We start from the raw sequence: 26,664 nt of genomic DNA, 5'->3' as shown, positions 1-26,664 counted from the left end.
GCAGATTTGTTCACATGATAACGTAACGTTATCTCATAATTCTGAAATAACGATCTTGTTAATTTTAAATAATAGGGCAAATATTTTTTCTCAAGTTAATGCATTAGGCTTCCGTATAATACTTCTTCCACCGCTGATATTATAGTAGTAGTAGTAGTAGTATAACAAGAGAAATATAATTTCATTTTATTTCTATGTAAGCAAATATATCAAATCTTTGATTCTCCTTGTGAAATGTCCCCACCAGTCTTCCGTAGAAAAGCTGCTGCTTTGTTGACATTTTTTTCTTCCTCTCATCAGCTTACTGCCCACAAGTTAGCTGGTCAGTTTATGAACATCTTCGCACAAACAAACCCTCAGCATGACATTATCCTGCCAATACTGCAGCCAGTCAGCTCGCAAAAACCAAAAACAGTTCACACATTTTTAGACAAGCAGCAGCTCACGATGGGGGTTATTTTCTAACCCGCTGTCACTCGACAGAGAGCGGACGCTAGCTAGTTAGCTTGCTGCTTCAGTTAGCTAGCCTGCAGAGCAACCATGGAGGGGATTCTGTACAAATGGACGAATTACATGACAGGTGAGTCGTTTGTCTGTCTGTCTGTCTGTCTGTCTGTCTGTCTGTCTACCAGCTGTTTAGCTTACTGTCTTTCTGACCAGCCACAGACACAGTAACTGAATTATAAATGATGATGTTTGTGTTAGCTAACAGTTCTTACAGCTAGCTAGCCTGTCTAAAATCCTCCTCTAAGGGGAGACACTACAGGCAAAAACCTAATCTTTCAATGTGGAGGTTTTGGGCTATTTAGCCTCCATAACGTGTCTTCTTTCAGATTAGTGGAAAGAAAACGTTTATATTTTCTAAACATTTATATTTCTACAATTTGTGTCTGTAGATTTCTCCTAAATACACCAAAAGCTAACAAATCTCTTTTTCATAATTGAACATTACATTCTAGAAAACGTAATACAAAAGAATAATTGTCGTTATGTAAGTAACGTTAATCAACTGGGGGAAGTTTCATGGTGATATCTATTAGTTGAAATGTTTTACCCTTTTATAACCTCTAGTGCCTTCAAAATGTCTGAATTTTGCAGTCCAAATTTTAGAGGACTCTCAGACTCCACTTCAGTAACACTTTACATACATCACACATTCTAGTTTCATTCCTATCTATATTCTGAAGGTTTTTACAGAGGGGGTTGTTCATATATCATTCATAGCAGGATCCATGTAAAATGATATACCTAAAAACATGGAGAAAATTGTTGTTGTTTTTTATGGCGAGTATTTTCTGATTTATGGAGTGATAACAAGAGGTATCTGTAATTCCCTCGGTAAAAACCTTTGACTCTAATATGTAGACAAAATTAAAGAAGCATTTTGAACCTAGCTTTATCCAATGTTCAAATTTCTGTTCTGAAAATGTCAAGGGGATAAGCCAGCCTCCACAAAGCGTACCTCCTATGGAGCCATTTTGATGCTAATAAACCATCACCTGCCATTAGCATTCCATTGACCGCCATTCATTTTGGCGTCACTTTGACAGCAAATAACTTTACATCTGAAGCGTTTAAAGACTTTATTTGTCCATTGTTTTATTTCTAAAGAAACACGACAATGTATAAAAGGCTCCATTACCTTGTATCTCACGTTATGGCTCCGTAGCAGACGTTTTTGTAAAAATAGGCTAACGATTGTGTCATAACCACGGGACTTTCTGTCTCATAGTAGAGGAATTACCGTATATTACAGGAGAAGCTCGCAGGCAGTTTCGACTTACATTAGCTGTTTAAGTTTAATTACTAATGTTAACTAGCATTTTAGTTAGCAATAATGAGCCTGTGCCTATGTTATCTCCTTACATATACCTACGCTCTCCGTCTCTGTAAGATTTGGAATGATTGAGATTTCTGTCTATGGAAAATGTATGCAAGTTAGCACATTTTTAATAAAATAATTCATCATTTGCATATTTAAACAAACAATTATTTATTTATTTTTTTACTTGTAATACAAAAAAGTATTTTCCCAATCTAAGTAATCCACTGGAGAAATGTCATGGTGACATCTATTAGTACAAATATTTTCCTATTCCCTTAACAGTCAGATTTAACCGTTAACACTGCAGCTACCAAGCTAATGAGGATTATAAGCATGCAATGTGACATATACTAGCTGTACCACTGTTGTCATTTAATGGTAACTTGATGTATTTATTTTTAGCGTTAGTTATTTAGAAATTATACTCAATACCAAGAGCTCGATAATCAAAGATATAAAACAATATATATCTATGTCGATAATCATATCAGGATCAAACAGCCACGTATAATTTCCCTTCTGTTTATTTCATTATATATTTAACCCTCTGGGGTCTGAGGGTGTTTTCAGACAGACAGAGGATTTTGGCATCCTCTGATATTGTTGTCAGTAATTTGAACAAATGTCAGCAGTATTTTCAAAGTATTTGGACTTATTTCTATTCAGCACAAGTTCAGCTACAATAATTTCTAAGTAGAATGTATTTCACGATTGTACCTTCTTTTTTTAAATAACTGTTAAATAAACAAGTTGTAAAAAGTAATTTTAGAAGTGTGCTGGAAGTTGTGAAAAAACATTACCTTACCAATTGTGACGAACTGTTTTGGTCACTTGGGGTGATTGTGTGAAGTCTCGGCTATGTGACAAGCTCACTTTCATCTGCTCCAAATATAGCTGCTATTGCTGTTATATGACATGACATTGTGTAGGCTAGTGATAGAAATAAAAAGCAAACCACAGTAATAGAGGCATTTGACCTTAATAATGGCAGCACAGCATGTCTATAAATAATAGTGGTAGAGGACAAAATATACTCTGCTTGTGACTGTAATGACAGGCCTCTATAAACTGCTTTCTGTCAGCTGTGAATGAGATGAGATGTTCTCATGAATCAGCTCAAAGCACAGACAAAATAAGGTAGAACACACATATTTAAAGATTAAAGTAAAAACAACGTATTTACCCAGCTGCCAACGACTGGAATGAATTACAAAAAACCTTAAAACTTATCCCACTCGCTGCCTTTAAAGGAACACGCCGACTTATTGGGACTTTAGCTTATTCATAACCCCTAGAGTTAGATAAGTCCATACATATCCTTCTCATCTCCGTGTGTGTCGTAACTCTGTCTGACGCACCCACCGCTAGCCTAGCTTAGCACAGATCCTGGAGGTAACCGGCTCCAACTAGCCTACTGCTCCCAATAAGTGACAAAATAACGCCAACATGTTCCTATTTACATGTTGTGATTTGTATAGTCACAGCGTGTACAAATAACAAGGTCACATGAGACACAGCCATCTTCTAACCGTATATAAACTGGGAACTATATTCTCAGAAGGCGAAGCTCTGCTACTTGGGCGGAGTGATTAGCAACACCTGAAAAGCACCGTTGTTACTCTCTGCTCCTCACCACGGGGCTTCTCAGGTGTTGCGATCAAATCACTCCGCCCAAGTAGCAGTGCCTCGCCTTCTGTGGAGAATAGTTCCCAGTTTATATACAGTTAGAAGATGGCTGTGTCTCATGTGACCTTGTTATTTGTACACGCTGTGACTATACAAATCACAACATGTAAATAGGAACATGTTGGCGTTATTTTGTCACGTATTTGGGAGCAGTAGGCTAGATGGAGCCGGTTACCTCCAGGATCTGTGCTAAGCTAGGCTAGCGGTGAGTGCGTCAGACAGTTACGACACGCACGGAGATGAGAAGGGTATGTATGGGACTGTATCTAGCTCTATGGTGAATAAGCTAAAGTCCCAATAAGTCGGCGTGTTCCTTTAAAGTACTGCTGTCTGAGCTCTTGTCCAATCACTGCTCGTGTTAACTCTCTTCCACCATTCATGCAGTATTACACACCCTTACTCTATTGTCTCTTATGCTCCATTGCATAGTGACACATTCTCCCCTGCACTGCCGTCATGTTTGTTTAATGCTCTTTTACACTATTCCATCTGCACAAACTGTATATAGACTCTGTACTACATTCACTATTTTTACTTGGCCTGTTGTATTAGTATTGTGTTACTGCCATACCACTTAGACATCACCTTGCACAAACTGTATATCGACTCTTGATGTGATCTGTATTTTGTAGATTCTTTATTTACCAGGTCGTCGTTGCAAATGAGAATTTGTTCTCAATCGGCTTACCTGGTTAAATAAATACATAAATAAAACTCACATTAAATGGTACTCAAAAATACTGTGAAACGTGTATTTCAGGATTATTAGTGGTGTGTGCAGAAAGCAAATCTGAACAGAAACAACAAAAACAGAGCCCTAAAGACAAACAAACCAAACAACTTTGCTGGCTGCGAGCACAGACCACAACAAGTTTGTAGACACCTTTTGGATTTAGGAAATTGTGATTTTTTTTATTTTTATTTTTATTTTTTTACATTTTCTGACATTTTATAAAACAATAGAACAATAAAAACTAATGTGCAGAGTCATCAACAGTGAAATTAATCTTTCGTTGAAACCAAAGGATCCAGCATTTTGGTGCATGAAGTTTAATCTGTCTGTTGTCAGTCTTCCAATTTTATGGAAGTGCAATACTTTACTATATATCTCTGATATCTCCTATCATCTGACCAATGAAACCTCCACACAGAGACACCTATTTGTCGCTTAGGGTTTGAATGTGTTTTTGTGTGCTCAGGCTGGCAGCCACGCTGGTTCGTCTTAGAGAATGGAGTCCTGTCTTACTATGACTGCGAGGACGACGTTGGTAAAGGAAGCAAAGGATCCATCAAGATGTCCGTGTGTGACATTAAAGGTCAGACCGCTGTTTAAAAATGCCTGGCAGATGATTCCATTTGTTGACCCTGTATACCTATATTTGACACTTAAAGCTACATTGTGTCAGAATTTCTCCCATCTAGCAGTGAAATTGTATATGACAACCAACTGAATATTACTTTCTAGCCCCTCCCATTCCGAGCGTGTTTTAACTCCTACGGTGGCCGTATGCCAAGATTAACATGGCTTCCAGTACGACTCTGTCCGTTCTGTATATTGTACGAGATTAATAGTGTAAGGCAATGTTTACAGCGTAGGCTACATATTTTTCTCCGTGAGCAGAGTCAGAGATCAGTTGATGCCACGGAGGTGCGAGGGAAAGCTAAAGGAAGAGGGAAATAAGGTAACGAAAAACCAAAAGACAGAGCCGGTGGCAGTGGATCGGTGAGACCGCCTAGGCAAAGAAACACTAAAGAGACACTCTCCAAAGATGACGAGGAGAGAAGCAACGGGGGTTTGTGTTTTTAATATATTTCTCTGAGCAGAATGAACAATGTCCGTGAAACCGAAATTAGCTCTTAGTATCTCCATCGTTTACATGCAGCTGTTCTAGCTGTAGCTAGTCGTGAGTAATCTCCCGGCTGGCATTTGTCATAGTCAGTGCCACTGAGTGTAAAAGCGAAAGGCGGAGGTATGTCCCTCTTTGGCTAATGTATTTTAAAGATGGAAGCGCTACATGGTGGACGCCATTCGAGTGACTCGCTCGCTTGTATTCTGAATGATTCTGAATGGCAGATTCTACGAGAATACTTTGATTAGTTGGTGGAAGTAATTACACATGAATGAGCATATATTTGTGAAAGAACAAAGTGTTTTTTGCTAAGAATCAAATCAAAAAATTACACAATGGAGCTTTAATATGTTTGTTTGTTTGTTTATGTATGCACCTTTCACCAAGGCAGATTCCACATGCGTGTACTAATTGTGGCAATAAAACCTTTTCTGATTCTGATTCTTATACCTCCCCTGTCCGTCCTCACTCATGGTACTAAACACATCTATACGCATCCATCACACACTGTTTATGTTTTATGTTTCAGTTCATCCGACAGATCCAACGCGCCTGGAGTTGATCATCCCTGGCGAGCAGCATTTCTACGTCCGAGCTGTGAACTCTGCAGAGAGACAGAGGTGGCTGGTGGCTTTAGGCTCGTCCAAGGCTGGAACACTGGACAGTCACAAACACAAAGGTACACAGAGTTTGTATTTAAGTCTGTCCGTCTGCCACGTCTGTGTTTTGATCCTCTTTCTGTAGGAAAATCACTTTAAAACAAATGGGGGAAAACCCACCTGTTTGTAAGACAGTTTAGCTTGTGACCTCTCTTGGAGTTTGTTCTCATAATGGCGTTTGTATTGGTGTGTGAAGATATTTTGCTTTTCATTAAAAACCAAAAGGGAATTTGAAATAACACTTTGTGATGCCATCATATCACTTCTACTGTAAAGTAGAAATAAATAAAACTGTAATTTTAGCACTAGCAGTTAATAAGAAAAAAACAGGTAAGATAAATAAAATGTAAAATACTGTACATTGTGTGTAGTATTTACGATCTTATAAAAGCCGGTATTCAAATGGGAAGGCCTGTAGTTAATAGAGGCCATATAGAAAAATGTAATGTACACACAGACATTGTTTAAGCTATAATTCATTAATCCCACTTGTTTCCAAAGATATTATTTAAAAGCTTGTGCTGGTTTTATTAATAGTGAGGTGGAAATGTTGCTGACAAAAATGCCACACAGTCTCACTTCTAATAGAATAGAATACATCTTTAATGTCCCATGGTGGAAATGTTTCTTTGGCTCACCATACATACAAGACAGATAAACATACAGACAACATCTCAGACATAGTAAGTGGAATATAACAAGATAAAATGGGGAAAAAAAGAAAATATCAGGATACAAAATAAGAAGTATGCTTAAATACATTAAAATAGCAACTCAGTTTGATGTTTTCACTTGGTTTGGTTGAGGATACTGATGGCATTTGGAATAAAGGATTTTTTTAATAAAAAATAAATACACTTTTTGCCAGAGGCACTCTGAAGCGCCTCCCAGACTTCAGGAGCTCAAACTGACTGGAAAAAGGGTGTGTATTCTGTCAGTGTATATTTGGGTCAGGTGTTTTTGGGGTTTTCCCACTGTTTTGCTAGCCATTGACACTATCCTGTTAAGCTTTTTCTTGAGTTTGCAGCTTAAATGGCCAAACCAAGCTTTCAATGTGTGTGGTGTATACTAGCTCAGTAATCTGAGCACTGACGCCCTGACAGCTCAGTCTTCTGAGGAGACTGAGTCGTCGTGAGCATTTCTTATAAATATAGTCTGTGTTATCTAAAAAAACTCAAATGGTTGTCAAGAACCGTACCTAGGTACTTAAAAGTTCCCACAGTTTCCACAACTGCTAGGCCATTAAATAAAACCGGCTCTGTTGTTGTGTCTTGTTTTTTGCAAAAGAGTAACTCGTTTGCCTTTGCCACATTGATCTCTAGCTCGCTATCATTGCACCATGCTTCAAGGAGAAGATTTCTGTCTCTATTTCAGATTTACCTCTTCAGGACGTTTTTAAAAAGGTATTTTAACTGTCTGTGTGCGTCTGTTGCTAGGTCCAGACTGTCTGAAGACAAAGATGTCTGAACTACGTCTGTACTGCGACCTCCTTGTCCAGCAGGTCCAAACGATCCAATCACAGCACACGGCCGACACAGAGGAAACGCCCACCTCTGAGGTGACGCATCTTCTGTTGACCCCAAACTCATTTAGTCACATCCTTATTTCCACAAAGTTAGACTTATAACTACATACTTTTTTTAGATAATGTTTATTAGGGATACGTTTGTAGGTTCAGTTTTTATTCGTTTTGAAGAGCAAATCAGTTTGCTGAAATACTTTTTAGTGTAAGTGTAAGTGATGCAGTTGCAACTATTTTAATCAGCATGGTGGCCTAATGGTTAGCACTGTGGCCAACATCAAGAAGGTTCTGGGTTCAAATCCAGGTCGTTCCGGGCCTTTCTGTGTGGAGTTTGCGTGGGTTTCCTCCGGGTGCTCTGGTTTCCCCCACCATCAAAAAACATGTACTAGGTTCTCCAGTCAGTGCCCTTGATCAAGGCACTGGCTCAGATCTGGAGTTGGTTCCCGGGGGCTGTAAATGGGGGATGGGTTAAATGCAGAGAATGAATTTCGCTATGTGTATGTGACAATAAAGTACCCTTTACCTTTTAAGGTAATTCATATTCTCTCTCTCTCTCTCTCTCTCTCTCTCTCTCTCTCTCTCTCTCTCTCTCTCTCGGCAGGCCTCTCTCCTCAGTGCAACCTGTGCAACTTTCATTAAGACTTTGGAGGAGTGTATGACCCTCGCCAACCAGAGTTTGACCCCTGACCTCCGGCCTCCTGAAAGGGTTATTACACTTTCTTTAACTCATTCAAGTACAATAAGTCTACACAGAAGAGTTTTGGTGATAATAAAAAAGGAATGCTACAGGAAGAACCTGCAGTCAAAATGCACTGAATAATTCCTCTTTAAACCATTGTTACTGTCCAGGAAAGCCAACTGAACTTTTACTCAATTACTGTACATAAGTACATTTTGAGGTAGTTGTACTTCACTGGAGTATTTTCATTGTATGCTACTTCATACTTCTACTCCACTACATGTATTTGATAACTTTGGTAACAAGTTACTTTGCAGATTCAGATTATTAATAGAAAATATGAATACACTAATATATTATGATGTATTATTATGGATTAAGCTACCCAGCAGTAGCCCCACCTTAACTGGCTGCAACATTAGTACTGATTTATAATCCAATAATATATAAATCGTTCTGAAATGTACCATTCTGCATAATGAATACTTAAAATATGTTACTTTTGGTACTTTAAATATATTTTGATGCCAACATTTATGTACTTTTACTTAAGAGTTTGAAGGCAGGATTTTTACTTGTAAGAGTATTTTTACACTGCAGTTATTTAACTTCTTAAGTAAAATATCTGAGTACTTCTTCCACTTCATGGGTCTTACTGATACTGGATGTTTGAGGCCAATTCAGTTATTATTATTTGTTGAGTTTTAAAAAACATATTATTTTATATATATATATATTAACGTACCGTAAAGACATAACAAACATTTTTGATTTAAATCCCTTTAATTTGAGTATTAGAGAATTGTGACCCAGATACTATAAAGCCCATAGATGATTTACTGACATTAAAGGCAAATAATGTATTTATATTATTTGCTCTAACTGCCCAAATTGTTCCTGGTGGTGGCTGCACACTCATTTTTGCACAGTATGAAAAACATTTTCCACAGACTTGTAAATGACCCAAACAATTTAATCATAATGAACACAGAGCTTTAATTTGCTTCAAGCTAAGTTTCTGGTTTGCTGTTATTTATTTGTATTTGTTAGTTTTTCTTTTTTCATGCAGTGCACACACATTATGTTAAGCTCTGCTTAAAATCAATCATCCACCATATCAGACGCCTGAAGGCTGAAATGAAGTTCTCTGCAAGAAAACGCAATAATGCCAGTAAGAAATCAAATGAAATAGGTGTGCATCAATTAGGTGTTAGTCAATTGGCTTAGTGTAATACAAATGTCAAAAAAGTCATAGTATAAAATGTCGTAAAAAGTCATAAAAAAGTGATAGTATAGTATGTCGAAAAAAGTCATAAAAAAGTGATAGTATAGTATGTCGAAAAAATTCATAGCATAGTATATTAAAAAAGTGATAGTATAGTATGTTGAAAAAATTCATAGCATAGTATATTAAAAAAGTCATAGTATAGTATGTTGAAAAAAGTGATAAAAAAGTCGTAGTATAGTATTTCGAAAAAAGTTATAGTATAGCATTTTAAAAAAAGTCATAAAAAATCATAGTATAGTATGTCGTAAAAAGTCATAGTATAGTATTTCGAAAAAAGTCATAGTATGTTGAAAAAAGTGATAAAAAAGTCATATAGTATTTCGAAAAAAATCATAGTATAGTATGTCGAAAAAAGTCATACAAAAGTCATAGTATACTAAGTCGTAAAAAGTAATAAAGTCATAGTATAGATGTCTTAAAATAGTTTAGTATGTCATAAAAATATAGTATGTGATAAAAATATTAAATGTCACACTAGTTATTTAGAAGACAGAGAGGAGACATTTTCTGCTTGTAGCTGCTGCCCACATTGTTATTTGTATTTCCCTTTTTTTATTACATGCTGATTTCATAAAACGGACACATTCAGGAAGCTGCAGGACTGTGGACATCCTACACTAACAAATACTGCTGTACTAACAAAAATATGTTCTGTTCTGTCTTTCTGTATGTCTGCTCAGACGAAGAGGTCAATCAGTCACCCTGGAACATACAGCTTTGACAGGTGAGATGAACACATGCATATGTTGGGTAACACTTTACTTGAAGGTATCTACATAAGAGTGACATGACACTGTCATGACACATAAACCCCAACCCTAACCCTAACTCTAACCATAACTTGTTATAACAAAAACCGAATGACACTCACTGACAGAAGCGTTATGTCATAAACGTTTATGACTTGTTCATAATGTTTATGACACAGTGTCATGTCACTCTCATAAAGATACCTTCAAGTAAAGTGAAACCATATTTTCTTACATAGCGTACTTCCTCCTTGTTATAATAATAACTTTATTTGTACAGCACTTGTCATTGCAAAGATGCAGCTTAGTGTCTTTCAAAACAGGATTAAATGTTAAAACAAACAATAACATAAAAAGAAAACATAACAATGTAAGAGACAAGGTAGGATTACCTCAAATTAAAAGAAAAAAAGAAATGCATGTCATTTCTAGGAGACTTCCAGTTGAAACCTGGTTTATTCAGACTTTAAACCAACTTCCAAACCGATCTGCTCGCCAAATATGTAAAGCAAAAGCATCAAGATGAATGACCTTTGGCATAATGCATGGCTGCTAGGATGTCTGAATGTATGGATTATTACTATTAACTATGGCCTCCAGGAGGCGGCATTGCAACACCTTGAATACAGCGGATGCCTTAAAAAATAGGTTCACAGTCTTAAAACTCTAGTCAGTTGTTCACATGAACAATTAAGCATGTTTTCTTTTAACAGCACTTATGGACAGGATTTGTTATAATGGTAAGTTTTAATTTCACGAGAATGAAATGTGTTTTTCAGTAGTTGAGATAATTAATACGGCTTTATAATACAGTTTCAGTATCACATGGTCTTATAGATGACCTTGTCACTCTGACAGAAGACATACAAACACTGGTTTATTATACGTATTAAATGTTTCTTGACCTTTTGTGGTTACATGTTGTGTTTTATGGAACACTGTGGTAACATTTAGAGCCATGGCATTATAGCGTAGGGGGAATATGAACAGAGAAAGAAGTCTGGATAGTAACATTTCATTGACATTTACAACCCAACTGTGATAGCTGCAGTAGTTTGGGCTGATTCTTCATCAGCTACAGATGAAGGCGAGCATGTCGAGGTCAGGTGAATGAGAAACATTGTGACTCCTCCACCTCGAAATGTGCTGAATAAACGGTAGTGACGATCCAAAGCTCTGCATCGGTTTCTTCTTACGTACTTACTTTTTAACAAAAGTTTAGGAGGACTTTTAGCAGGCACAGTCTGTATAGAAACATTGCAACTCTTTTTATTCATCACTGATAACTTTAATCTCCTCAGAGGGAGCACACATCTCCTCCTTGACTTGGCCTTGCATGTGTTATGACGTTGCGTGTGAGAAAAAGACTAAATCTATTTGTATTTACATGGATATTAATGTATAACTAATTGATACTCCTTAAGTAAACACAATGCAGGATGTCTATTTTATCCAAACCAAAAGATGTTTGATTAAGATGATCTTTGCAAATCTGTACATTGTCCTATAAAAAGATGTCTGGGGAAATAAACTTCATCTCTGACGCAGCAAACGGTAAGAGAAAATGTCCTATTTTATCACTATTTTCTTTTTTTTCCTCTCAGGTCAGGTGTTCCTAAGGAGTACTTGAGTGGAGGTCAAAGGTCAACTCAGCGCAGGAACCGGACGTGCTCCGACAGCTCCGTTTATGACACTGAGCGTAAGACACACTACCTTTTTTTTTTAAAAGACCCTTTCCATACATTTTAAGAACTCATCGCCACCTTGAGTTCTAACCGGTTACATCAGCCACACACAACTATACATTGATTATAAGATAGCACAACTTAGAAACTCAGAAATCAGTTTATTTGCCAAGTAGGTTTTCACATACATAGGAATTTGTCTGTGTTTGGTGAATAACAATAAACAGAGAAAATACAAAAATCTAAGCAAGTAGTTAAGAACCGTCAAGAACCATAAAATTAACAAAAATGTACAAAGTAAGTACAATATCTCTTTTAAAAATGAAGAGCTGCACATTTTTTTTGTACAAGTGGAGTGTACAAGAAAATCACAGTATGAGATATATAGAGATATATAAGAGAGCGAGAGAGAGAGAATAGTCCAATAGATGTGTGCGTTAATGTAACGCATTGTGACAGATGTTGGGACTTTACGTTAATGTAACGTGTAGTGTCTATGGGGCGGGATGAGGCCAGCTGCAGATGGCGTGAGGTTTTGGTCCTGATGGACCTCAGCCTCCTGCCAGAGGGGAGTGGCTCAAACAGTTTGTGTCCAGGGTGGGAGATGTCGGCCACAATCTTTCCTGCCCGCCTCAGGGTCCTGGAGGCATTGCAGATTGCAGCCAATCACCTTCTTCGCAGAGCGAATGATACGCTGCAGTCTGCCCTTGGCGTTGGCAGCAGCGTACCAGATGGTGATGGAGCAGGTAAGGATGGACTCCATGTCGGCGGTGTAGACGTGCACCATCATTGTCGTTGGCAAGTTGAACTGCAATAAAACAACAAAGTCATAGTATGAATGTTTTCAAAAATTCCTAAAAAAATTCCTAAAAAAGTCAAAAGTATACTATGACTTTTTGTCATAGTATACATTTTATGTGTGTCATAGAAAAATGTCACAAAAAAGTCATAGTATAGTATGTCCTATCGGTCCAATCTCAATACTTCTTTTAAATAAAAGCAGATCCTGAATAAAGACAACTCACCTGTGAAAGTTGATGCGTGTATTCACTCCCTGTGTGTGTGTTCCAGGTATGCTGCCCAGTGTCAACGGTGACTCGTCTTCCATTCCTGAAGAGAGAGGAGGCAGCGTGAGCCCAAAGACCACACTTACTGACACAGACACAGACCTGTCCATCTGAAGACCTGACGTCCATCACAACCCTGCTGGACTCTGGGCGGACCAATTGACAGACATTTGATCTCCTCTAGGATTGTCCTCCTCGTACTTTTTCTCTGACGTCAGCTGGTTGCCAAACACATGCACTTTGGAATCCTAATGAATCGTTTCCTGAAGGCTGTCTTGGGTGTTTCAGTTGCACAGTACACACTGGAGAGCCGGAAAAGACAGCAGGAAAGAGCTGGACTTGAGACAAAGGGAGGAAAAGGTAACCACATTCACACTATGGACACACTCGTGGAGATGATGGTAGCCTTGGCGTTTGGACTTCCTGATACAAATCTGAGAACAAAGTGAATGAAAATGGCAGTTACTGTTAAAGATGTGAACTTTCTGAGTGGCAACCAGATTAGGACTGTGATGTTGTAGTAGGCAGCTCCCCGGCACGCTATCAATAAGAATAACTGGATTGATCGTTCACTGCTTTAAATGGACGCGATAATGTGCAGGAAGTGTTGAATTTTTGAGGTCATGTCTTCTGAGGTTTGTTTCCGTGGCGCTTTGATGGGACGTTGAAATCAAAAGCATCTTCTCGTATAATATTTTCTGCTTTTTCCACATACTCAAGAACTTGCCTAACTTTTTCTTTCCTTGGTAACTTGCCAAGCATCTTCTACATTCTTCTTCCAGGCCAGTTGTCTCTATCCCTCTTCCCGTCAGCTTCTCATCTTTGATGTTGTCAGAAGTGACGTAGCGGAGGATGAAACCAGACTGATAAAACGGCGTCTCTGAAAGGTTCCTGAAGGCGATTATCTCTGCCACAGTATACTCAGAGAGCTGAGGCTCTTCAGAGGCCTTTTTTTTTTTTTTGCACAAATCTAATATATTAAATGTGCCATCAGAGCTGGGCAATATATCGATATCGATATATGAGGCTAGATATCGTCTTAAATTTTGGATATCGTAATATCCTGATATGACACAAGTCTTGTCGTTTCCTGGTTTTAAAGGCTGCATTACAGTAAAGTGATGTCATTTTCTGAACTTACCAGACTGTAACTGTTATGCTATTATTTGCCTTTACCCACATAGTTATTATATCAACATAACTGATGATTATTTATCCAAAATCTCATTGTGTAAATATTTTATGAAAGCACAAATCGTCAACCCTACAATATCGCCACAATATCGATATCGAGGTATTTGGTCAAAAATATCAGGATATTTGATTTTCTCCATATTGCCCAGCCCTAGCCATCATGCTTCTTCTCCAGCTCTTTGCTTAGGAAGTTTGTTTTTGCCTCCTGCAGTCCAAAGACAAGTCAGATCAGAGGAACAACGTTTCTAAATTACAGATAGGTGTGAATGTGTGCAAGTTACTGCCTCTTATTGTTTGTATTTGAGCATTTTCTTGCCTTTTTTTTGGTGAAGAATTCCAGCCAAACGTGACCCTGAAAAGACAGAAGGTACGGTGGCCCTGAAAGATCAACGCACTGCAAGAAAACAAATAGATAAAACAAACAAATTAAGAAACACATTTGATATATTTTGTTATGCTGCTTATGTGTTGTCAATTAGTTGAGCACGTTTCCTTCATTTGATGGCGTTTTGTCTGTTTGCTTTCCTAAGTCGCAGTGTGTTGTGCTCTCAGAGCCGCCGTAAACAAGTGCTTTAATGAAGCACATGAGTGAATAAACGTTGGATGAGTTCAACAGTGAGTTCAGATGATGCCTTTTGCACACATGGTAGTTAAAAAATGTTGTCTATGTAGCTGCACTTTCCCCTGCCAAAGCAAACGTCAGTGGAGCGCAGAACCCTTTTTAAAGTGGATTAATCAGAACCAAAAAACAAACATTTCAACGATTAGCTAGCAAATCCAAGCAGTGAAAATACTGACAGGCATCCGCAAACTGAGCTACAATTTGTGAATCCAGTTCCCCTTGTCTTGTAAACCTGCTTTGCTGTTTAAACATGAACAGAAGACGTCATGTGAACACACTCCGATTAAACACATCGTTACATAAACGATCTTCAACAGTGACTCAAACGAGAAACCACACTGATCTTGTTTGTACCGTGGTATGATTTTATATGGGAAACCTTCACCTATAAACACATTCAGGGGACAGTTCACTCCTTCAGCTTTGGCCAAAATCATTTTCACTTTAATGTTGGCGGGGGGAATTATGTCCAAACTGACCACAGCTATCGAATCCTAAACTTCCTAAAAGCTGGCTGATTTTTTTAAATGTTAAATCTCTCTCGCCACCAATCAGGCAAACCATTATTAGAGTATAAAATCAATTAAATTGCTCCAAACACATACAGTAACTTTTCAGTGTGTATGTGTGATTGTTTTGCACTTTAGACTTTAAAACAATGTCCTTTTTTTATGTCAGTGCTCTGAAAAAAGTGACAAAGGTACTGTGTTGGATAACCGTGATGATGATTGTGAAACTGATATTAATGTTTATTTTTGTTTCTTATTTTTGAAAGAATGTTTTGCAGTTGCAGCAGCCTTGTATGTAGCAATACCAGTATTTAAATCCGACAAGACTTCTTACTTTCACCAAAATGTGTGTTCCGTTTTTGTTATGAACACGTTTAAACAGTTATCTTCCCTTTTTCTTGAAATACTGTGAAGAAGACATGTTTGTCCAGAGGTCGTCTCCAGTAAAACAAGATTTCAGCCACTGTAGTTTTAATTCCCCACGCGTGTTGGCTCCATGATCAGCTTCTGATGTCAAATAACTTGTGATTTTATGAATTATTTATAACGGCATTGTAGTTCCATATTTGAGCTTTAAATGATCATTTATATTCCTCATGCCTATCAGATTTTAATTAGAATTTTGTAGTTCAAGCACTTACAGGAGTTTGTAAAACACTGTTACAAATTAATTGGTAAACAAAGATTAAACAAGAATACATATTTAAAGACTACAACATGGAGAATAGATTAAAATACAATTATTCAGCCATTTAGAATGAACACTTGCTGTAAAAATGCATCCCCAAATTCATTTAAAGATTTTTCAGAAACTTTTAAAGACAGTATATGAAGCTCAAGTTTGTGAATGTTTTCTTGCCAGTGTTCTGGAAGTTTTAACGCCCTTCATCATGATTTCATCTTAGACAAATAGTCTCTTTAAAAAGGAATAGTTCGACATTTTGGGAAATACACGTATTTGCTGTCTTGCCAAGAGTCAGGAGATTGATACTGCTCTCGTATTTGTCCGGTAATTCATCTGTAATCTGTGTGGTTTTTGTACGAATTAAACTAACATTTAAAAGATGTTAATCAGTGAGTTTTAGACGTGCTGGTAGTTGGATTGTGTTACCTTTGGACAGAGCACAGCTAGCAGTTTCCCCCTGTTTCCAGTCTTTGTGCTAAGCTAACTGTCTCCTGGCTCTGCTGCTTTTTGTTTAGAGGAAACTAATTAACTGAATTAAACTGCTGCATTACTGTACAACTGAATCATATTTTCTTTATTATAGTTTTTTTTTTTTTATTATTAATGACAGCCTGGTCAGTTTTTGGACAAACCAGCGGAGAGATTTTCATGCCTTAAGTGTCTCTGCACGAAGTAACATCAGACTTATCATTGTATAAATAAAAAGAATTATTTTAAACTGAGTTAGTCATTGTTTATTTAAACATGCGTTGTGTTCATACACATTTTGTGTGCCTAACCTGAATAAGCATAACTCAGTAAATATAAGTCAAATCAGGAATTTAAAGTGGCTATGTGTAACTTTCAGTTTGTGTTGATTCTAGTGGCCGCTTTGGACAAAAGCGCTAGTGTTTTTACCACAAATGCTGTCCTAAAGGTCTTTTCTTTATGGTGCAGTATTACCGAGTGTAATCCCCGAGTAAAATACGGACGCTTGGGCAGTGGCTGTCAGTGTCGGATACAACGAGAAAAGCGCCCTTCAGCGTGTGTGTAAAACGCACCGGGCAGAGCAGCAGCTCCACGGGCGGTTGAAAATGACGTATCATTAAGAGCTGCAATGGTAGCGAGTAGTATGAAAGCCCAAAAATCTGCGTAGGGAGGTTGGTTGGGGGTGGTGGATGGGTCAAACAACACAGGACTTTCACCTAGGAGACCAGGGATCGTGTCCCGCATGTCACGTTTCCCAATCCCAACTGTCCCGTTCTTCTTTTCCTAAACCCAACTGTCCCGTTCTTGTCCCGCGTGTCATGGAAACGTACCTTTTATAAGCCCGCCCACGACCTTTTCCTTAACGTCACTGCGTCAAAAGTGAGGGCAATAGTCCCGACCAAGCGCGTTTAGATAAAGCGCGTTATATGACGCTAAAGGAGACTTTTAGCGTCAATAACAACGCCAAAGGCACCTGCCCAAGCGTCCGTATTTTACGTGATGGGAGTGAGAATGTGTTTGTTCAGACAGAAAATCATTCATTTACAAAAAAAGAATGTTATAGATGCTTCGTTGCATTTCAAGTGCATACGGTAACTTGGCCTGGATGTATCGTATAAAAACGACATAAAAATAGTGTTTTAGTAATAGTTAGTCTGTCTCGTTGGCTGTTACAGGTCATACGTCATCATTATATGAAAAATTACAGTTTCAGAAACGCTAAAAAGTGACATATAGTCACTTGAAAGTAACCAGAGAGGTAAGAGAGGGTGGAGTTTCTTTTTTTTCCAGTCAGTGGGAGTCTGTGAAGCATCCTGGAGGGGTGATGTGTTTACAGAGGGTGTGTGTTTGTCTGTCAGCGGTCGCCTGTCTTTTCTTTGGCGGCGCTTTATTCAAAATGACCCACAGTGTACTCTCACGCACACTCACCTGGCTGTGTAAATGCAGGTCGACACAACCTGACAGTCAGGCTGCATCCTGGACCTGAAGAGGAGCACATACAAGTATGAGTAAGTACACTGTTTGTTGTTGTCGGAGTGTTTCTGTAGAAGTTGACATCATACAGACTATATCATATGAGATAGACATCATAAAGAGTTAACATTGTGAAAAGGACGATGGCATGATGTTACAGCTGTTCGGGGTGGCAAGTAACGACTATTTTCATTAGCGATTAATCGTTTAGTCCAGTGGTTCTCAACATTTTTGGGACCAGCGCCCACCCTATCCATTATCCAGGTCCCTTACTGCCCCCCATCAAATAAGATGTAGGCTAATTGCCCTGAATATTAATGATTAGTTCCTATTATTGTTGTTATTTGTCCTATTATTGTTGTTACTATTGTCAAAAATCAAAAAAAATCATATCATTGAATAAAAAATGTTCGACAGCTATGTTCATGGACTTATTAAAGATAAATGATGTTAAAGTTCAATATAGACTATAAATTTCACAACAAGACCGATTCATAACGCTGCAGTACGGAGTTTATATGAGATGATGCTCTGACGTCCCGTTCCCATGAAGGCAGCACGGAGCTGCACCGCACAAAGCCTAAAGAAACACTAAAGAGAAGACGAGTTACAATCCACCGTCTCGTCTAGTTGCAGTGGTGTAAACTGGCCGGTTTTAATGTTACAGACCACTGCTCTTAAGTAGTTTAAAGTGTAAACTCGTATTGTTGTGAACCTTTGGTGTAAACTCGCCTTAAAAACCCCCCGGGACGGCCTCTAGCTCACCCATGTTGGCTGAGTCCTGCAGCGGCGCAGGTTCGAATCCAGCCTGCTGCCCTTTGCTGCGTGTCGTCCCCCATCTCTCTCCCCCTTTCATGTCTATACACTGTCATTGTATAATAAAAAGGGAATCCCCCCAAAGGCACCTCAACGCCCCCTTTCCCACAATATTGCTTCCAGTGCCCTCCGTCATCCTCTGAACGCCCCCTGGGGGGGCTGTACCACCCCCGTTGAGAAACACTGGTTTAGTCTAAATGTCAAAACTAGTGAAAGAATGCCCCCCACAACTTCCCAGAGCCCAATGTGACGTCTTTCAATGTCTTGTTTTGAACGACGAAATATCCCAAACCAAAAGATATTCAGGTTACAAAGATATATGAAATCCTTTCATTGGAGAAGCTGGAACGAGACAATATTTGGCAAAATGACTAAAATGATTAATTGATTATCAAACTAGTTGCAGGTAACTTTTTGGTCAATCGACTAATCGGTTTGTTATAATTCCATAAACATCCACCCCGCACGCTGCACATACAAAATATGTGTGGGATAATAACAGAATTAAAGAAATAATCTTAAAAAAAAAAAGAAATAAGTAAAACAATTCTTAATATCTGTGTTTTTCCTGCATTTTCCCCATTTTTTCATCGTGATATGGAAATTAAACTTGACTGAGTCAGGTTACAGAGACAGCAGTTGTAGACAAAGATTAATCTGAAAAGCATCAAGACGATTTTATTCATAGGAAAATGTTTTCCAGTAATGTAGACGTGATGTTTAAAGGTGCAGTAGGTAAGACTTATAAAACTACCTTTTTGTCATATTTGTTGAAACTGACCCTATGTTCCAGTAGAACTACATGAAGCAGGTCATTTAAAAAAAGATCCAGCTCCTCTGGCTCCACCTACAGCCTGTAGTGGGATTTGCAAAAATCCACAGCTCCCTGTTCAGATGCACCAATCAGGGCCAGGGGGGGGTGTCTAACTGCGTGTCAATCACTGCTCAGGCACACGCATTCATTCTCCCTTGTGGGGGGAGGGGCTTAGGAGAGAGTTTGGGCTTTAGCAGAAAGGGGGGGGGAGGGACTGAGAAGTTGTTGATGTTCAAATTCTTTGGCTAAGTCCTGGATCTTCATAATCCTACCTACAGCACCTTTAATAAAACATACAAATAACTGGTATGATCTTCTAAAGGGGGCTTAAAGTAAAAGTTTTTTTATGCAAAATCCACAGAAGTTATTTTAAATATTAGTGACTCAGTCTGTTACATGTTGTTGACTGTCTAGTTAAAAGCATGTATCTCCGAATTTGGTGATTTTGAATAATTCAGATAAACGGCGGGACAAAGTGTTGCTGTATGGGCTGAGAACATTTTCCAACTTTTTTAAGATAAATCAACAATTTAAAAACTGCATTATCTAAAAACTAATATTCATTTTTGTTGCTTTTCTTTCACTTAGCTCATGAAAAGTTGACATTTAACAGCTGGGGCCCTATTTTAACGAAATAAGTGCACGGCGTGAAGCGCCTGGCGCGTTTAGGGCGTGTCCAAATCCACTTTTGCCAGTTTGACGGCGGAAAAAAGGCTCTGTGCGCCGGGCGCATGGTTCAAAAGGGTTGTACTTAGTGTCTTCATTAATCAGAGGTGTGTTTTGGGCGTAACATGCAATAAACCAATCAGAGTGTCTTCTCCCATTCCCTTTAAAAGTCAGGTGCGTTTGGACCTTGGAGCATTGCTATTATGATGGCGGATTTGCACTGTAATATTTTTATTTGTAATCTTTTGCATGTTTGTGTGCTGCTGTGCGTCCCTGTGTGTGTAACAAGCATAGTGTGTGTGCGCTGTGCACGAGCCTAGGAGCATTTTACTAATTTGCTGTTAAAATAACAATGAAATGCTGCATTATTGACTTTAGACCAGGTTTTTGTTGGTCAATGGCGCGATCACTTCCCGCTGCCTCAAGATAGCAATACGCCCAGAATGCACCTGAACACACCTCCCTGTAAGACCAGCACGCGATGGGCGCAATGATGGGAGCAGGTGCATTTGCTATTTAAACGACGCGGGTGCTGGATGGGAAATTGACAACTGCGTCGGTTTTAAACTAGCAAAGACACAAAGACACCGCGTCGGGTGCAAGATAGGGCCCCTGGTGTCTTCGCTACATAACTAACAAAATGGAGCTTTTTAAACCTGCAGTAAACTGAGGGCACAACTGAGAAGACCAGCATGAATGTCGTAACTTAAAACCACAAATGAAAGAGTACTGTCTCCTTTTTTTCACTTCATAAAACTTTAAATGTTTTTCTTACTTTTTTTGACATTGCAAAGCGGAAGGGATGAATGCAGTGAAAGAGGTGGAGCAGGTGGAGTCTGGAGGACTTCAGTCACACTCTGCAGGCTCCGCTGAGGACCAGAATGAAGACAGTCCAAAACAAAAAAAGGTGGCCATTAATACTTCATGTGACACACTGGATATTTTCTGTTACTATCCCTCCAAAACCAAAAAAAAACAAAAATCTACCTTCTGTGGACAACTACTGAAAGAAGTTGCACAGTAAAAAGTTATTCTTACCTTGAGATAACGTGTGAGAAGGTTGCTGCTTTGCACAAAGAGCAGCATGTGTCGCCTGCACCTCTTCATTTAACCAGAAGTAACTTAACACAGGAGCCATGAAGCTGTAGGAGAGATCAAAGTATGTTTGTTAGATAAACTGTAAGAACATGAACACAGAAAACTCCAAATCCTCCCAGTCACATGAATAATTCAGCTGTATGGGCGGAGTTGGCAACTCCATCAGCTGCACAGCTTTTGGGAAGGCTTCTCTTGTGTATCCTCGCCTATAGCTCCTTGATGATCCCTCCTCGATGCTCGCTCCTCAGTGATCGGGGCAGAAATAAGAGCTTTGAGACAGCCTTCACCGAGGAGGGACAGAACAACTTCTGGTTCAGCAGAGGACCGAGGAGCTATCAAATAAGGGACATGAGATGCAGCTTATATCGACAACGTTCTATTTCAGGGATGGTTCAGGTGCCGCCGGAAATTACACTCGATGTCCGTTACCTTACGCTTTCTTTGTGTTGGCATTTGGTACTCTGGAGGATTTCTGAGGACTATGGTTTACTGCTCCTCAGATCTCTGCAGGGTAAATCCAGACAGCTAGCTAGACTATCTGTCCAACCTGAGTTTTCTGTTGCACGACTAAAACAACTTTTGAACATCCACATGTTCCACCAAAACAAGTTCCTTTCCCCTCGGAAAGGAACTTGTTTTGATTTTTGCAGAGGAACCATTGCTCCTTCTGGTGCTTAGAATGCCAACACAAAGTAAGTGTTTTAAACTCTGGTCGATTCGGGAAACATCGTCCGAGCTAGAACCAACAATCAAATTATAATTATCTTTTTTTGAGCAAAATTCTCATCACACACTCGACAGCCATTTTACTTCCACAGCTCGCCTCTCTACATATACACGTTCCACCAAAACAAGTTCCTTCCCGAGGCTATTTTGCAGAAGCACCGTGGCTCTGTCCGGCCAAGATGATTGAGATTGGTTTACAGTTTCTCTTGATTGCTTTGACACAGCAGTCAACTCAAACTCCACATTTTTCAAAACAGTTAACACACAGGCCGAAACAGTGGCACCCATGGTCTAAATGACACATTTTGTTTGCAAAAGGTTCTCACTGTGCCAACACATTTAAAATTTGCAACAAAAGCTAATTTTGCCTTCAAACAACACAACTTGCAAACAAGTGTATGAGCTCTTCCAATCAACCATTACACAGTGGGCAACAACATACAAAATACAGCAATCAGTGTGAATCAGTGCACCATTGCTTGTCATTGTAGCCTATTACTGGACGTAGCTTTCATGCCAGGGACATTTGTTGTCACATTTGCCTTCTTGCAAAGAATTGGATCCAGAATCAGAAATGCTTTGATGCAAATGTTATTGATTCCATTGATTCTTATTTTGAAACTTTGGCTGAAAACTGAAATACTGTAAATATTACACAAAATACATGTAAACCAAAATAAAATATATTAGAGTATAAGAAAATAACAATAAAATCTATTACTGTAGAGTATAAGAAATATCCACTATTGATACTCAGTCTCTTCTGTCTTTGACATCTTCCATTCATGTTGGCAAAGAACAACACAGACGCTGCACCTTTAAGGCCTGCAGACTGATTGCTAATTGAAGATTTGTGTGAAGGAGTGTCAAACAGGTGCTTCAGTGATTTCATACTGATGTAGGTAGTTTCTAATAGTTAGGAACAGATGGTTTCTGTTTGGTTACCATAGCTAAAACAATGGAGTTTGGACTGCTTGAATGACATCCTTGTTAACTGTTCTGCAAAAGGGCGGGGGAAATGTGTCAATCCAATGAGAAAGGGTTAACACATTTGCAAGAGGTGTGTTCTGCTCTGCTGAGACAGTGATGATGAAAACCGAGTGGATCCCAGTTTCTTTAAGCAGGTCAAAGCAATCAAGAAAAACTGTCAACTGTACTGCTGCCTAAATTCTCCTCAATTTAGTGTTCATTAAAAGCTTCTGTTTAATTCATCAAGGTCGCCAACATTTTCTTCACATATGTGAAATGAGTTGTGCTGCCCCTGAGTTTTTCCTTAACAACTCTCCCTCTCTGTACCAGTCCAGATCAGGCCCTCAGGTCGGCGGTCTGTCTCGCTGCGCCGCCTGCTACAAACAGAAGGCGAGCTCCATGCATCGTTGGGGGGGGGGCGGCGAGTCCAGCTCTTCAGCCGAAGACTCTGGACCGGAGGTGGAGTCCAGCTCCAGCAGCAGCTCCAGCAGCAGCAGCTACTCTGAGAAAGCGTCATCGGAAACGCCGTCGCCTGTACCTGCAGATGGTGCTGATGCTGACTCTGGAGCAAAAGATGGTGACGGACGAGACGAGGCGTCTCATAGCAGGACAAAGAGGCCTAGAAGATCTCCATTTGTCAAGTCTTTCTCCCTGCCCACCTCCCTCACCCCTCACCTCACCCCTCTGTCCCTCCTGCCCCGCCCTCAAACAGTCGTCTCCACCCTCTACCTGCAGGTGTTGTCCGAGGACGACGGTGACGGCTTCTACATCATCAAACAGCAGCTGCCTGGGAGAGAGGAGGAGGAGAAAACAGGGGAGAGTCACAGAGAGCGAGAAGGAATCAACAGTGGGCAGCCTCCTCAAGTGTTTCAGTCGCAGCAGACAGGGTTATCATGGCAACAGAGGTCACATCCAACATTACAGCAACACCAGCTGTCATACCAACAACAACATCCGCAACACTTTTCTTCTCTCTCAGCTCAGGCTCAAAGGTTACCACCACCCAGGAACACACTTCCTGTTCCTCACCCCCCGACGCTCCACACCCCCCTACAGATCCCTGATGCAACCCAGACACATCTGCATGCACCCCAGACGCATGTGTGTGCACCCCAGACACATCTGCATGCACCTCAGACACATGTGCAAGGACCCACTCCACAACCATGCTGGTACTGCTACAGTATGCACTTTCCCTACATGTACTAGACTCATTGAATATGTACAAACATCTGTACAATAAAACGTTAAAGCTAGTTGTAGTTAAAGCTTTAGCTTATTCAAAGCTAATTAAGATTTTCCAATACACAAAACTCTCTCTGTATCTGTATCTCTCAGTAGGCTATGTTTAAAAAATGGTGTCATCCGGCGACTTTTGCGCGCAGAATATCGAGCGAAGACAATAACCTCTTCTGAAGAGTCCATCATGTTTTTTTTTTTAACCCTCTGTGTCCTACTTGGCTAAGTAGCAACTGTGTGGAGGAGGGGTGGGGGTGGTGCGCAATCACGGAAGGCTTGTATCATGTGGATGCGCCGACAGTTTTGTTGTCATTACTTTAGAATTCCTCATGGGGGCGACAGAAACTAAGCACTATAGCGTTAAGTGAATTGTTTGTGATTGTACACCATCGAACGTACACTTAAGTTTTGCAGTTTGAAGAAAACCTCATCATCTTTCATAAACTCTTGTTCACCCGTTACATTTGTCATTTGGCTTTGCGGACATTAAAGTAACAAGTAAGAAAAACCTGCCCTGTAGCTGCAGGTTCCTGTAACTAGCTGTAGCTATGCCCAGCTTTCAAAATGCATGCAGCTCAATCGGCTGCCGTACTATAAGCTGGTTTTTAATGGTTTGACTAAGCCAGCCTTTAATCCTTAAGGGATAGTTTTTGATAGCTTTTTTTTGGTTGTATGAGGTACACACACACACACACACACAGTGTATATACACATATACACACTTGAACTGATATTGATGATTATGTGATATCTGCTACTTCATCTTATGTAATGCCTTCCTCACAGTTGTAATGGATTGTAAGTAAACAAATTGAAGAAAAATAAAAGAATTCCAATGATCTTGCGCTGTCTGTCAAAGACTTCACTAATGCACTGCAAAGACATTGACTACTGTATCATGTAGTCATCAAGTATTTATGACAATCCTAGAAGAAATATTTACAAAATGTCACTTGTATATTCAACAGAAACAGATTATTAGGACCATTGCAGCCACTGATATGAGTAGAAAAAGCAGGTGCTTTTATGCCACAACAGAGTTTTCTGTCTCACCTTCACAGAGCAGAGAGGGACTGTTTCCAACTACATGAAAACAGAGAGACTCTTTGTATGCTCTGTGTGGGGTTTGTTCCACCTACAGTAGCCACTAAGTCTCTCCAGATGTCTCCACTGAGACAAAGTGTTTCCACTACGACTGCCAACACACGCACACACTGATGTCATTGGTGGCAAAAGATGCAGGTTTTTTGAGTTAGCAAATACAAACGGACATGGCAGATACACAGAGAGACAAAGAGGAACTTTCTTCTTTCCGTTTTTCTCGTTATGTACTTTCCTCTAATTTCTGTTTGCACGTCATTTAAAGTCAGAGTCAGATGGAAAATCGCTTTTCAACCTAATTTATTTCACATAACGCATGTATACATGCTGTAAAAAAACGACGATCTTAATTCATCAAAGCCCATTTTTTACTTCCTCTGAGAATTAACTTGCAGAAGTGTTAAATTAGAAGCCCATCAGACAAGAGCTGGTTTATTTTTTAGCCAAAGTGATATTATGGTATTGATATGCAATTAAACATAAGGGACTATTTTTATAATAAATATATAAATTTTATAAAACTTTTTATACTGTAGTTGTTGCGTTCATGTAAGCTCTGACATCTGATGCTTGATAAGTATGGGGGTATTAGTGTAGCCGTATTATTTGCAAATGTGTGTGGAGAGTTGTGAAACTGTACCTTAATCTATTTTCTGAACACATGGATACTGTCACACCAAATGCTTGCTCGTGGAGAATTGTTGGGTCTTTGTAAATTATAGAGTGTGGTCTAGACCTACTCTATCTGTAACGTGTCTTGAGATAACTCTTGTTATGATTTGATACTAAAAATAAAATGGAATTGAAAATTGAACTGTAGGTTGCTGTTTGATGGAAGAGATTTCTAACGATCCTTGGTGTAAATGCAACAAAGAACGTAACTTAAAATACTTGTGTTCACTTAAGTATGATGATTTTAAAGTATAATGGTATGCACTAAAATATATGGTAAAACAACAACATTCTGGTGTGGAAATCTGTGTGCATTGTTTGCTAAGTTGCATGCACTAAGCTCAACTGAACTGGACTGAAATGAAGCAAAGCTAGCTGTGAATATGCATCTGGAATTCAAACGTGGGACATTATTAACAACAATAATATAGTGTCCTGATTGATAAAGCACAAGTTGTATCCCAAAGTAACAATCAAATAACTTGTACTGGACATGTTATTGGATTTTCATTACTTTTCTGACACCAAATATTAATCTGTGGTTTTACTTATATAAAGATTAAATCACAAATGAATGTTTCATTGAAATTATCTAACCCATC

The 26,664-nt window shown here is 39.2% G+C and overlaps 2 protein-coding genes across 6 annotated transcripts; both read left to right on the top strand.

Moving 5' to 3' along the window:
* Window positions 1-248: 248 nt before the first annotated feature.
* plekha3 (pleckstrin homology domain containing, family A (phosphoinositide binding specific) member 3) lies at window positions 249-16,742 on the top strand. Of its 3 annotated transcripts, XM_078273056.1 has the most exons (9): window positions 250-580; window positions 4,711-4,827; window positions 5,891-6,040; window positions 7,457-7,578; window positions 8,144-8,248; window positions 10,190-10,233; window positions 11,863-11,957; window positions 12,540-12,689; window positions 13,015-16,742. In XM_078273056.1, exons 1-9 carry the CDS (start codon window positions 541-543, stop codon window positions 13,122-13,124), a joined length of 933 nt encoding a protein of 310 aa, XP_078129182.1. In that variant the 5' UTR covers window positions 250-540; the 3' UTR covers window positions 13,125-16,742. The 3 variants fall into 3 exon arrangements, with proteins under 3 accessions (XP_078129183.1, XP_078129182.1, XP_078129184.1); XM_078273057.1 differs by lacking the exon at window positions 4,711-4,827 and having other exon boundaries at window positions 249-580; XM_078273058.1 differs by lacking the exon at window positions 12,540-12,689 and having other exon boundaries at window positions 253-580.
* Window positions 16,743-17,911: 1,169 nt separating this feature from the next.
* Window positions 17,912-25,883, top strand: LOC144532803 (uncharacterized). Of its 3 annotated transcripts, none has more exons than XM_078273741.1 (3): window positions 17,912-17,996; window positions 21,052-21,164; window positions 23,386-25,883. In XM_078273741.1, exons 2-3 carry the CDS (start codon window positions 21,139-21,141, stop codon window positions 24,257-24,259), a joined length of 900 nt encoding a protein of 299 aa, XP_078129867.1. In that variant the 5' UTR covers window positions 17,912-17,996; window positions 21,052-21,138; the 3' UTR covers window positions 24,260-25,883. The 3 variants fall into 3 exon arrangements, with proteins under 3 accessions (XP_078129867.1, XP_078129866.1, XP_078129868.1); XM_078273740.1 differs by having other exon boundaries at window positions 23,381-25,883; XM_078273742.1 differs by lacking the exon at window positions 21,052-21,164 and having other exon boundaries at window positions 17,916-17,996; window positions 23,381-25,883.
* The last annotated feature ends 781 nt before the right edge of the window (window positions 25,884-26,664 follow it).

This window comes from Sander vitreus, chromosome 17 (genome assembly GCF_031162955.1).
Source record: "Sander vitreus isolate 19-12246 chromosome 17, sanVit1, whole genome shotgun sequence".
Taxonomy (NCBI): Eukaryota; Metazoa; Chordata; class Actinopteri; order Perciformes; family Percidae; genus Sander; species Sander vitreus.
Note: the sequence above shows the minus strand (reverse complement) of the source record. Positions and strands in the feature narration are given on the sequence as shown.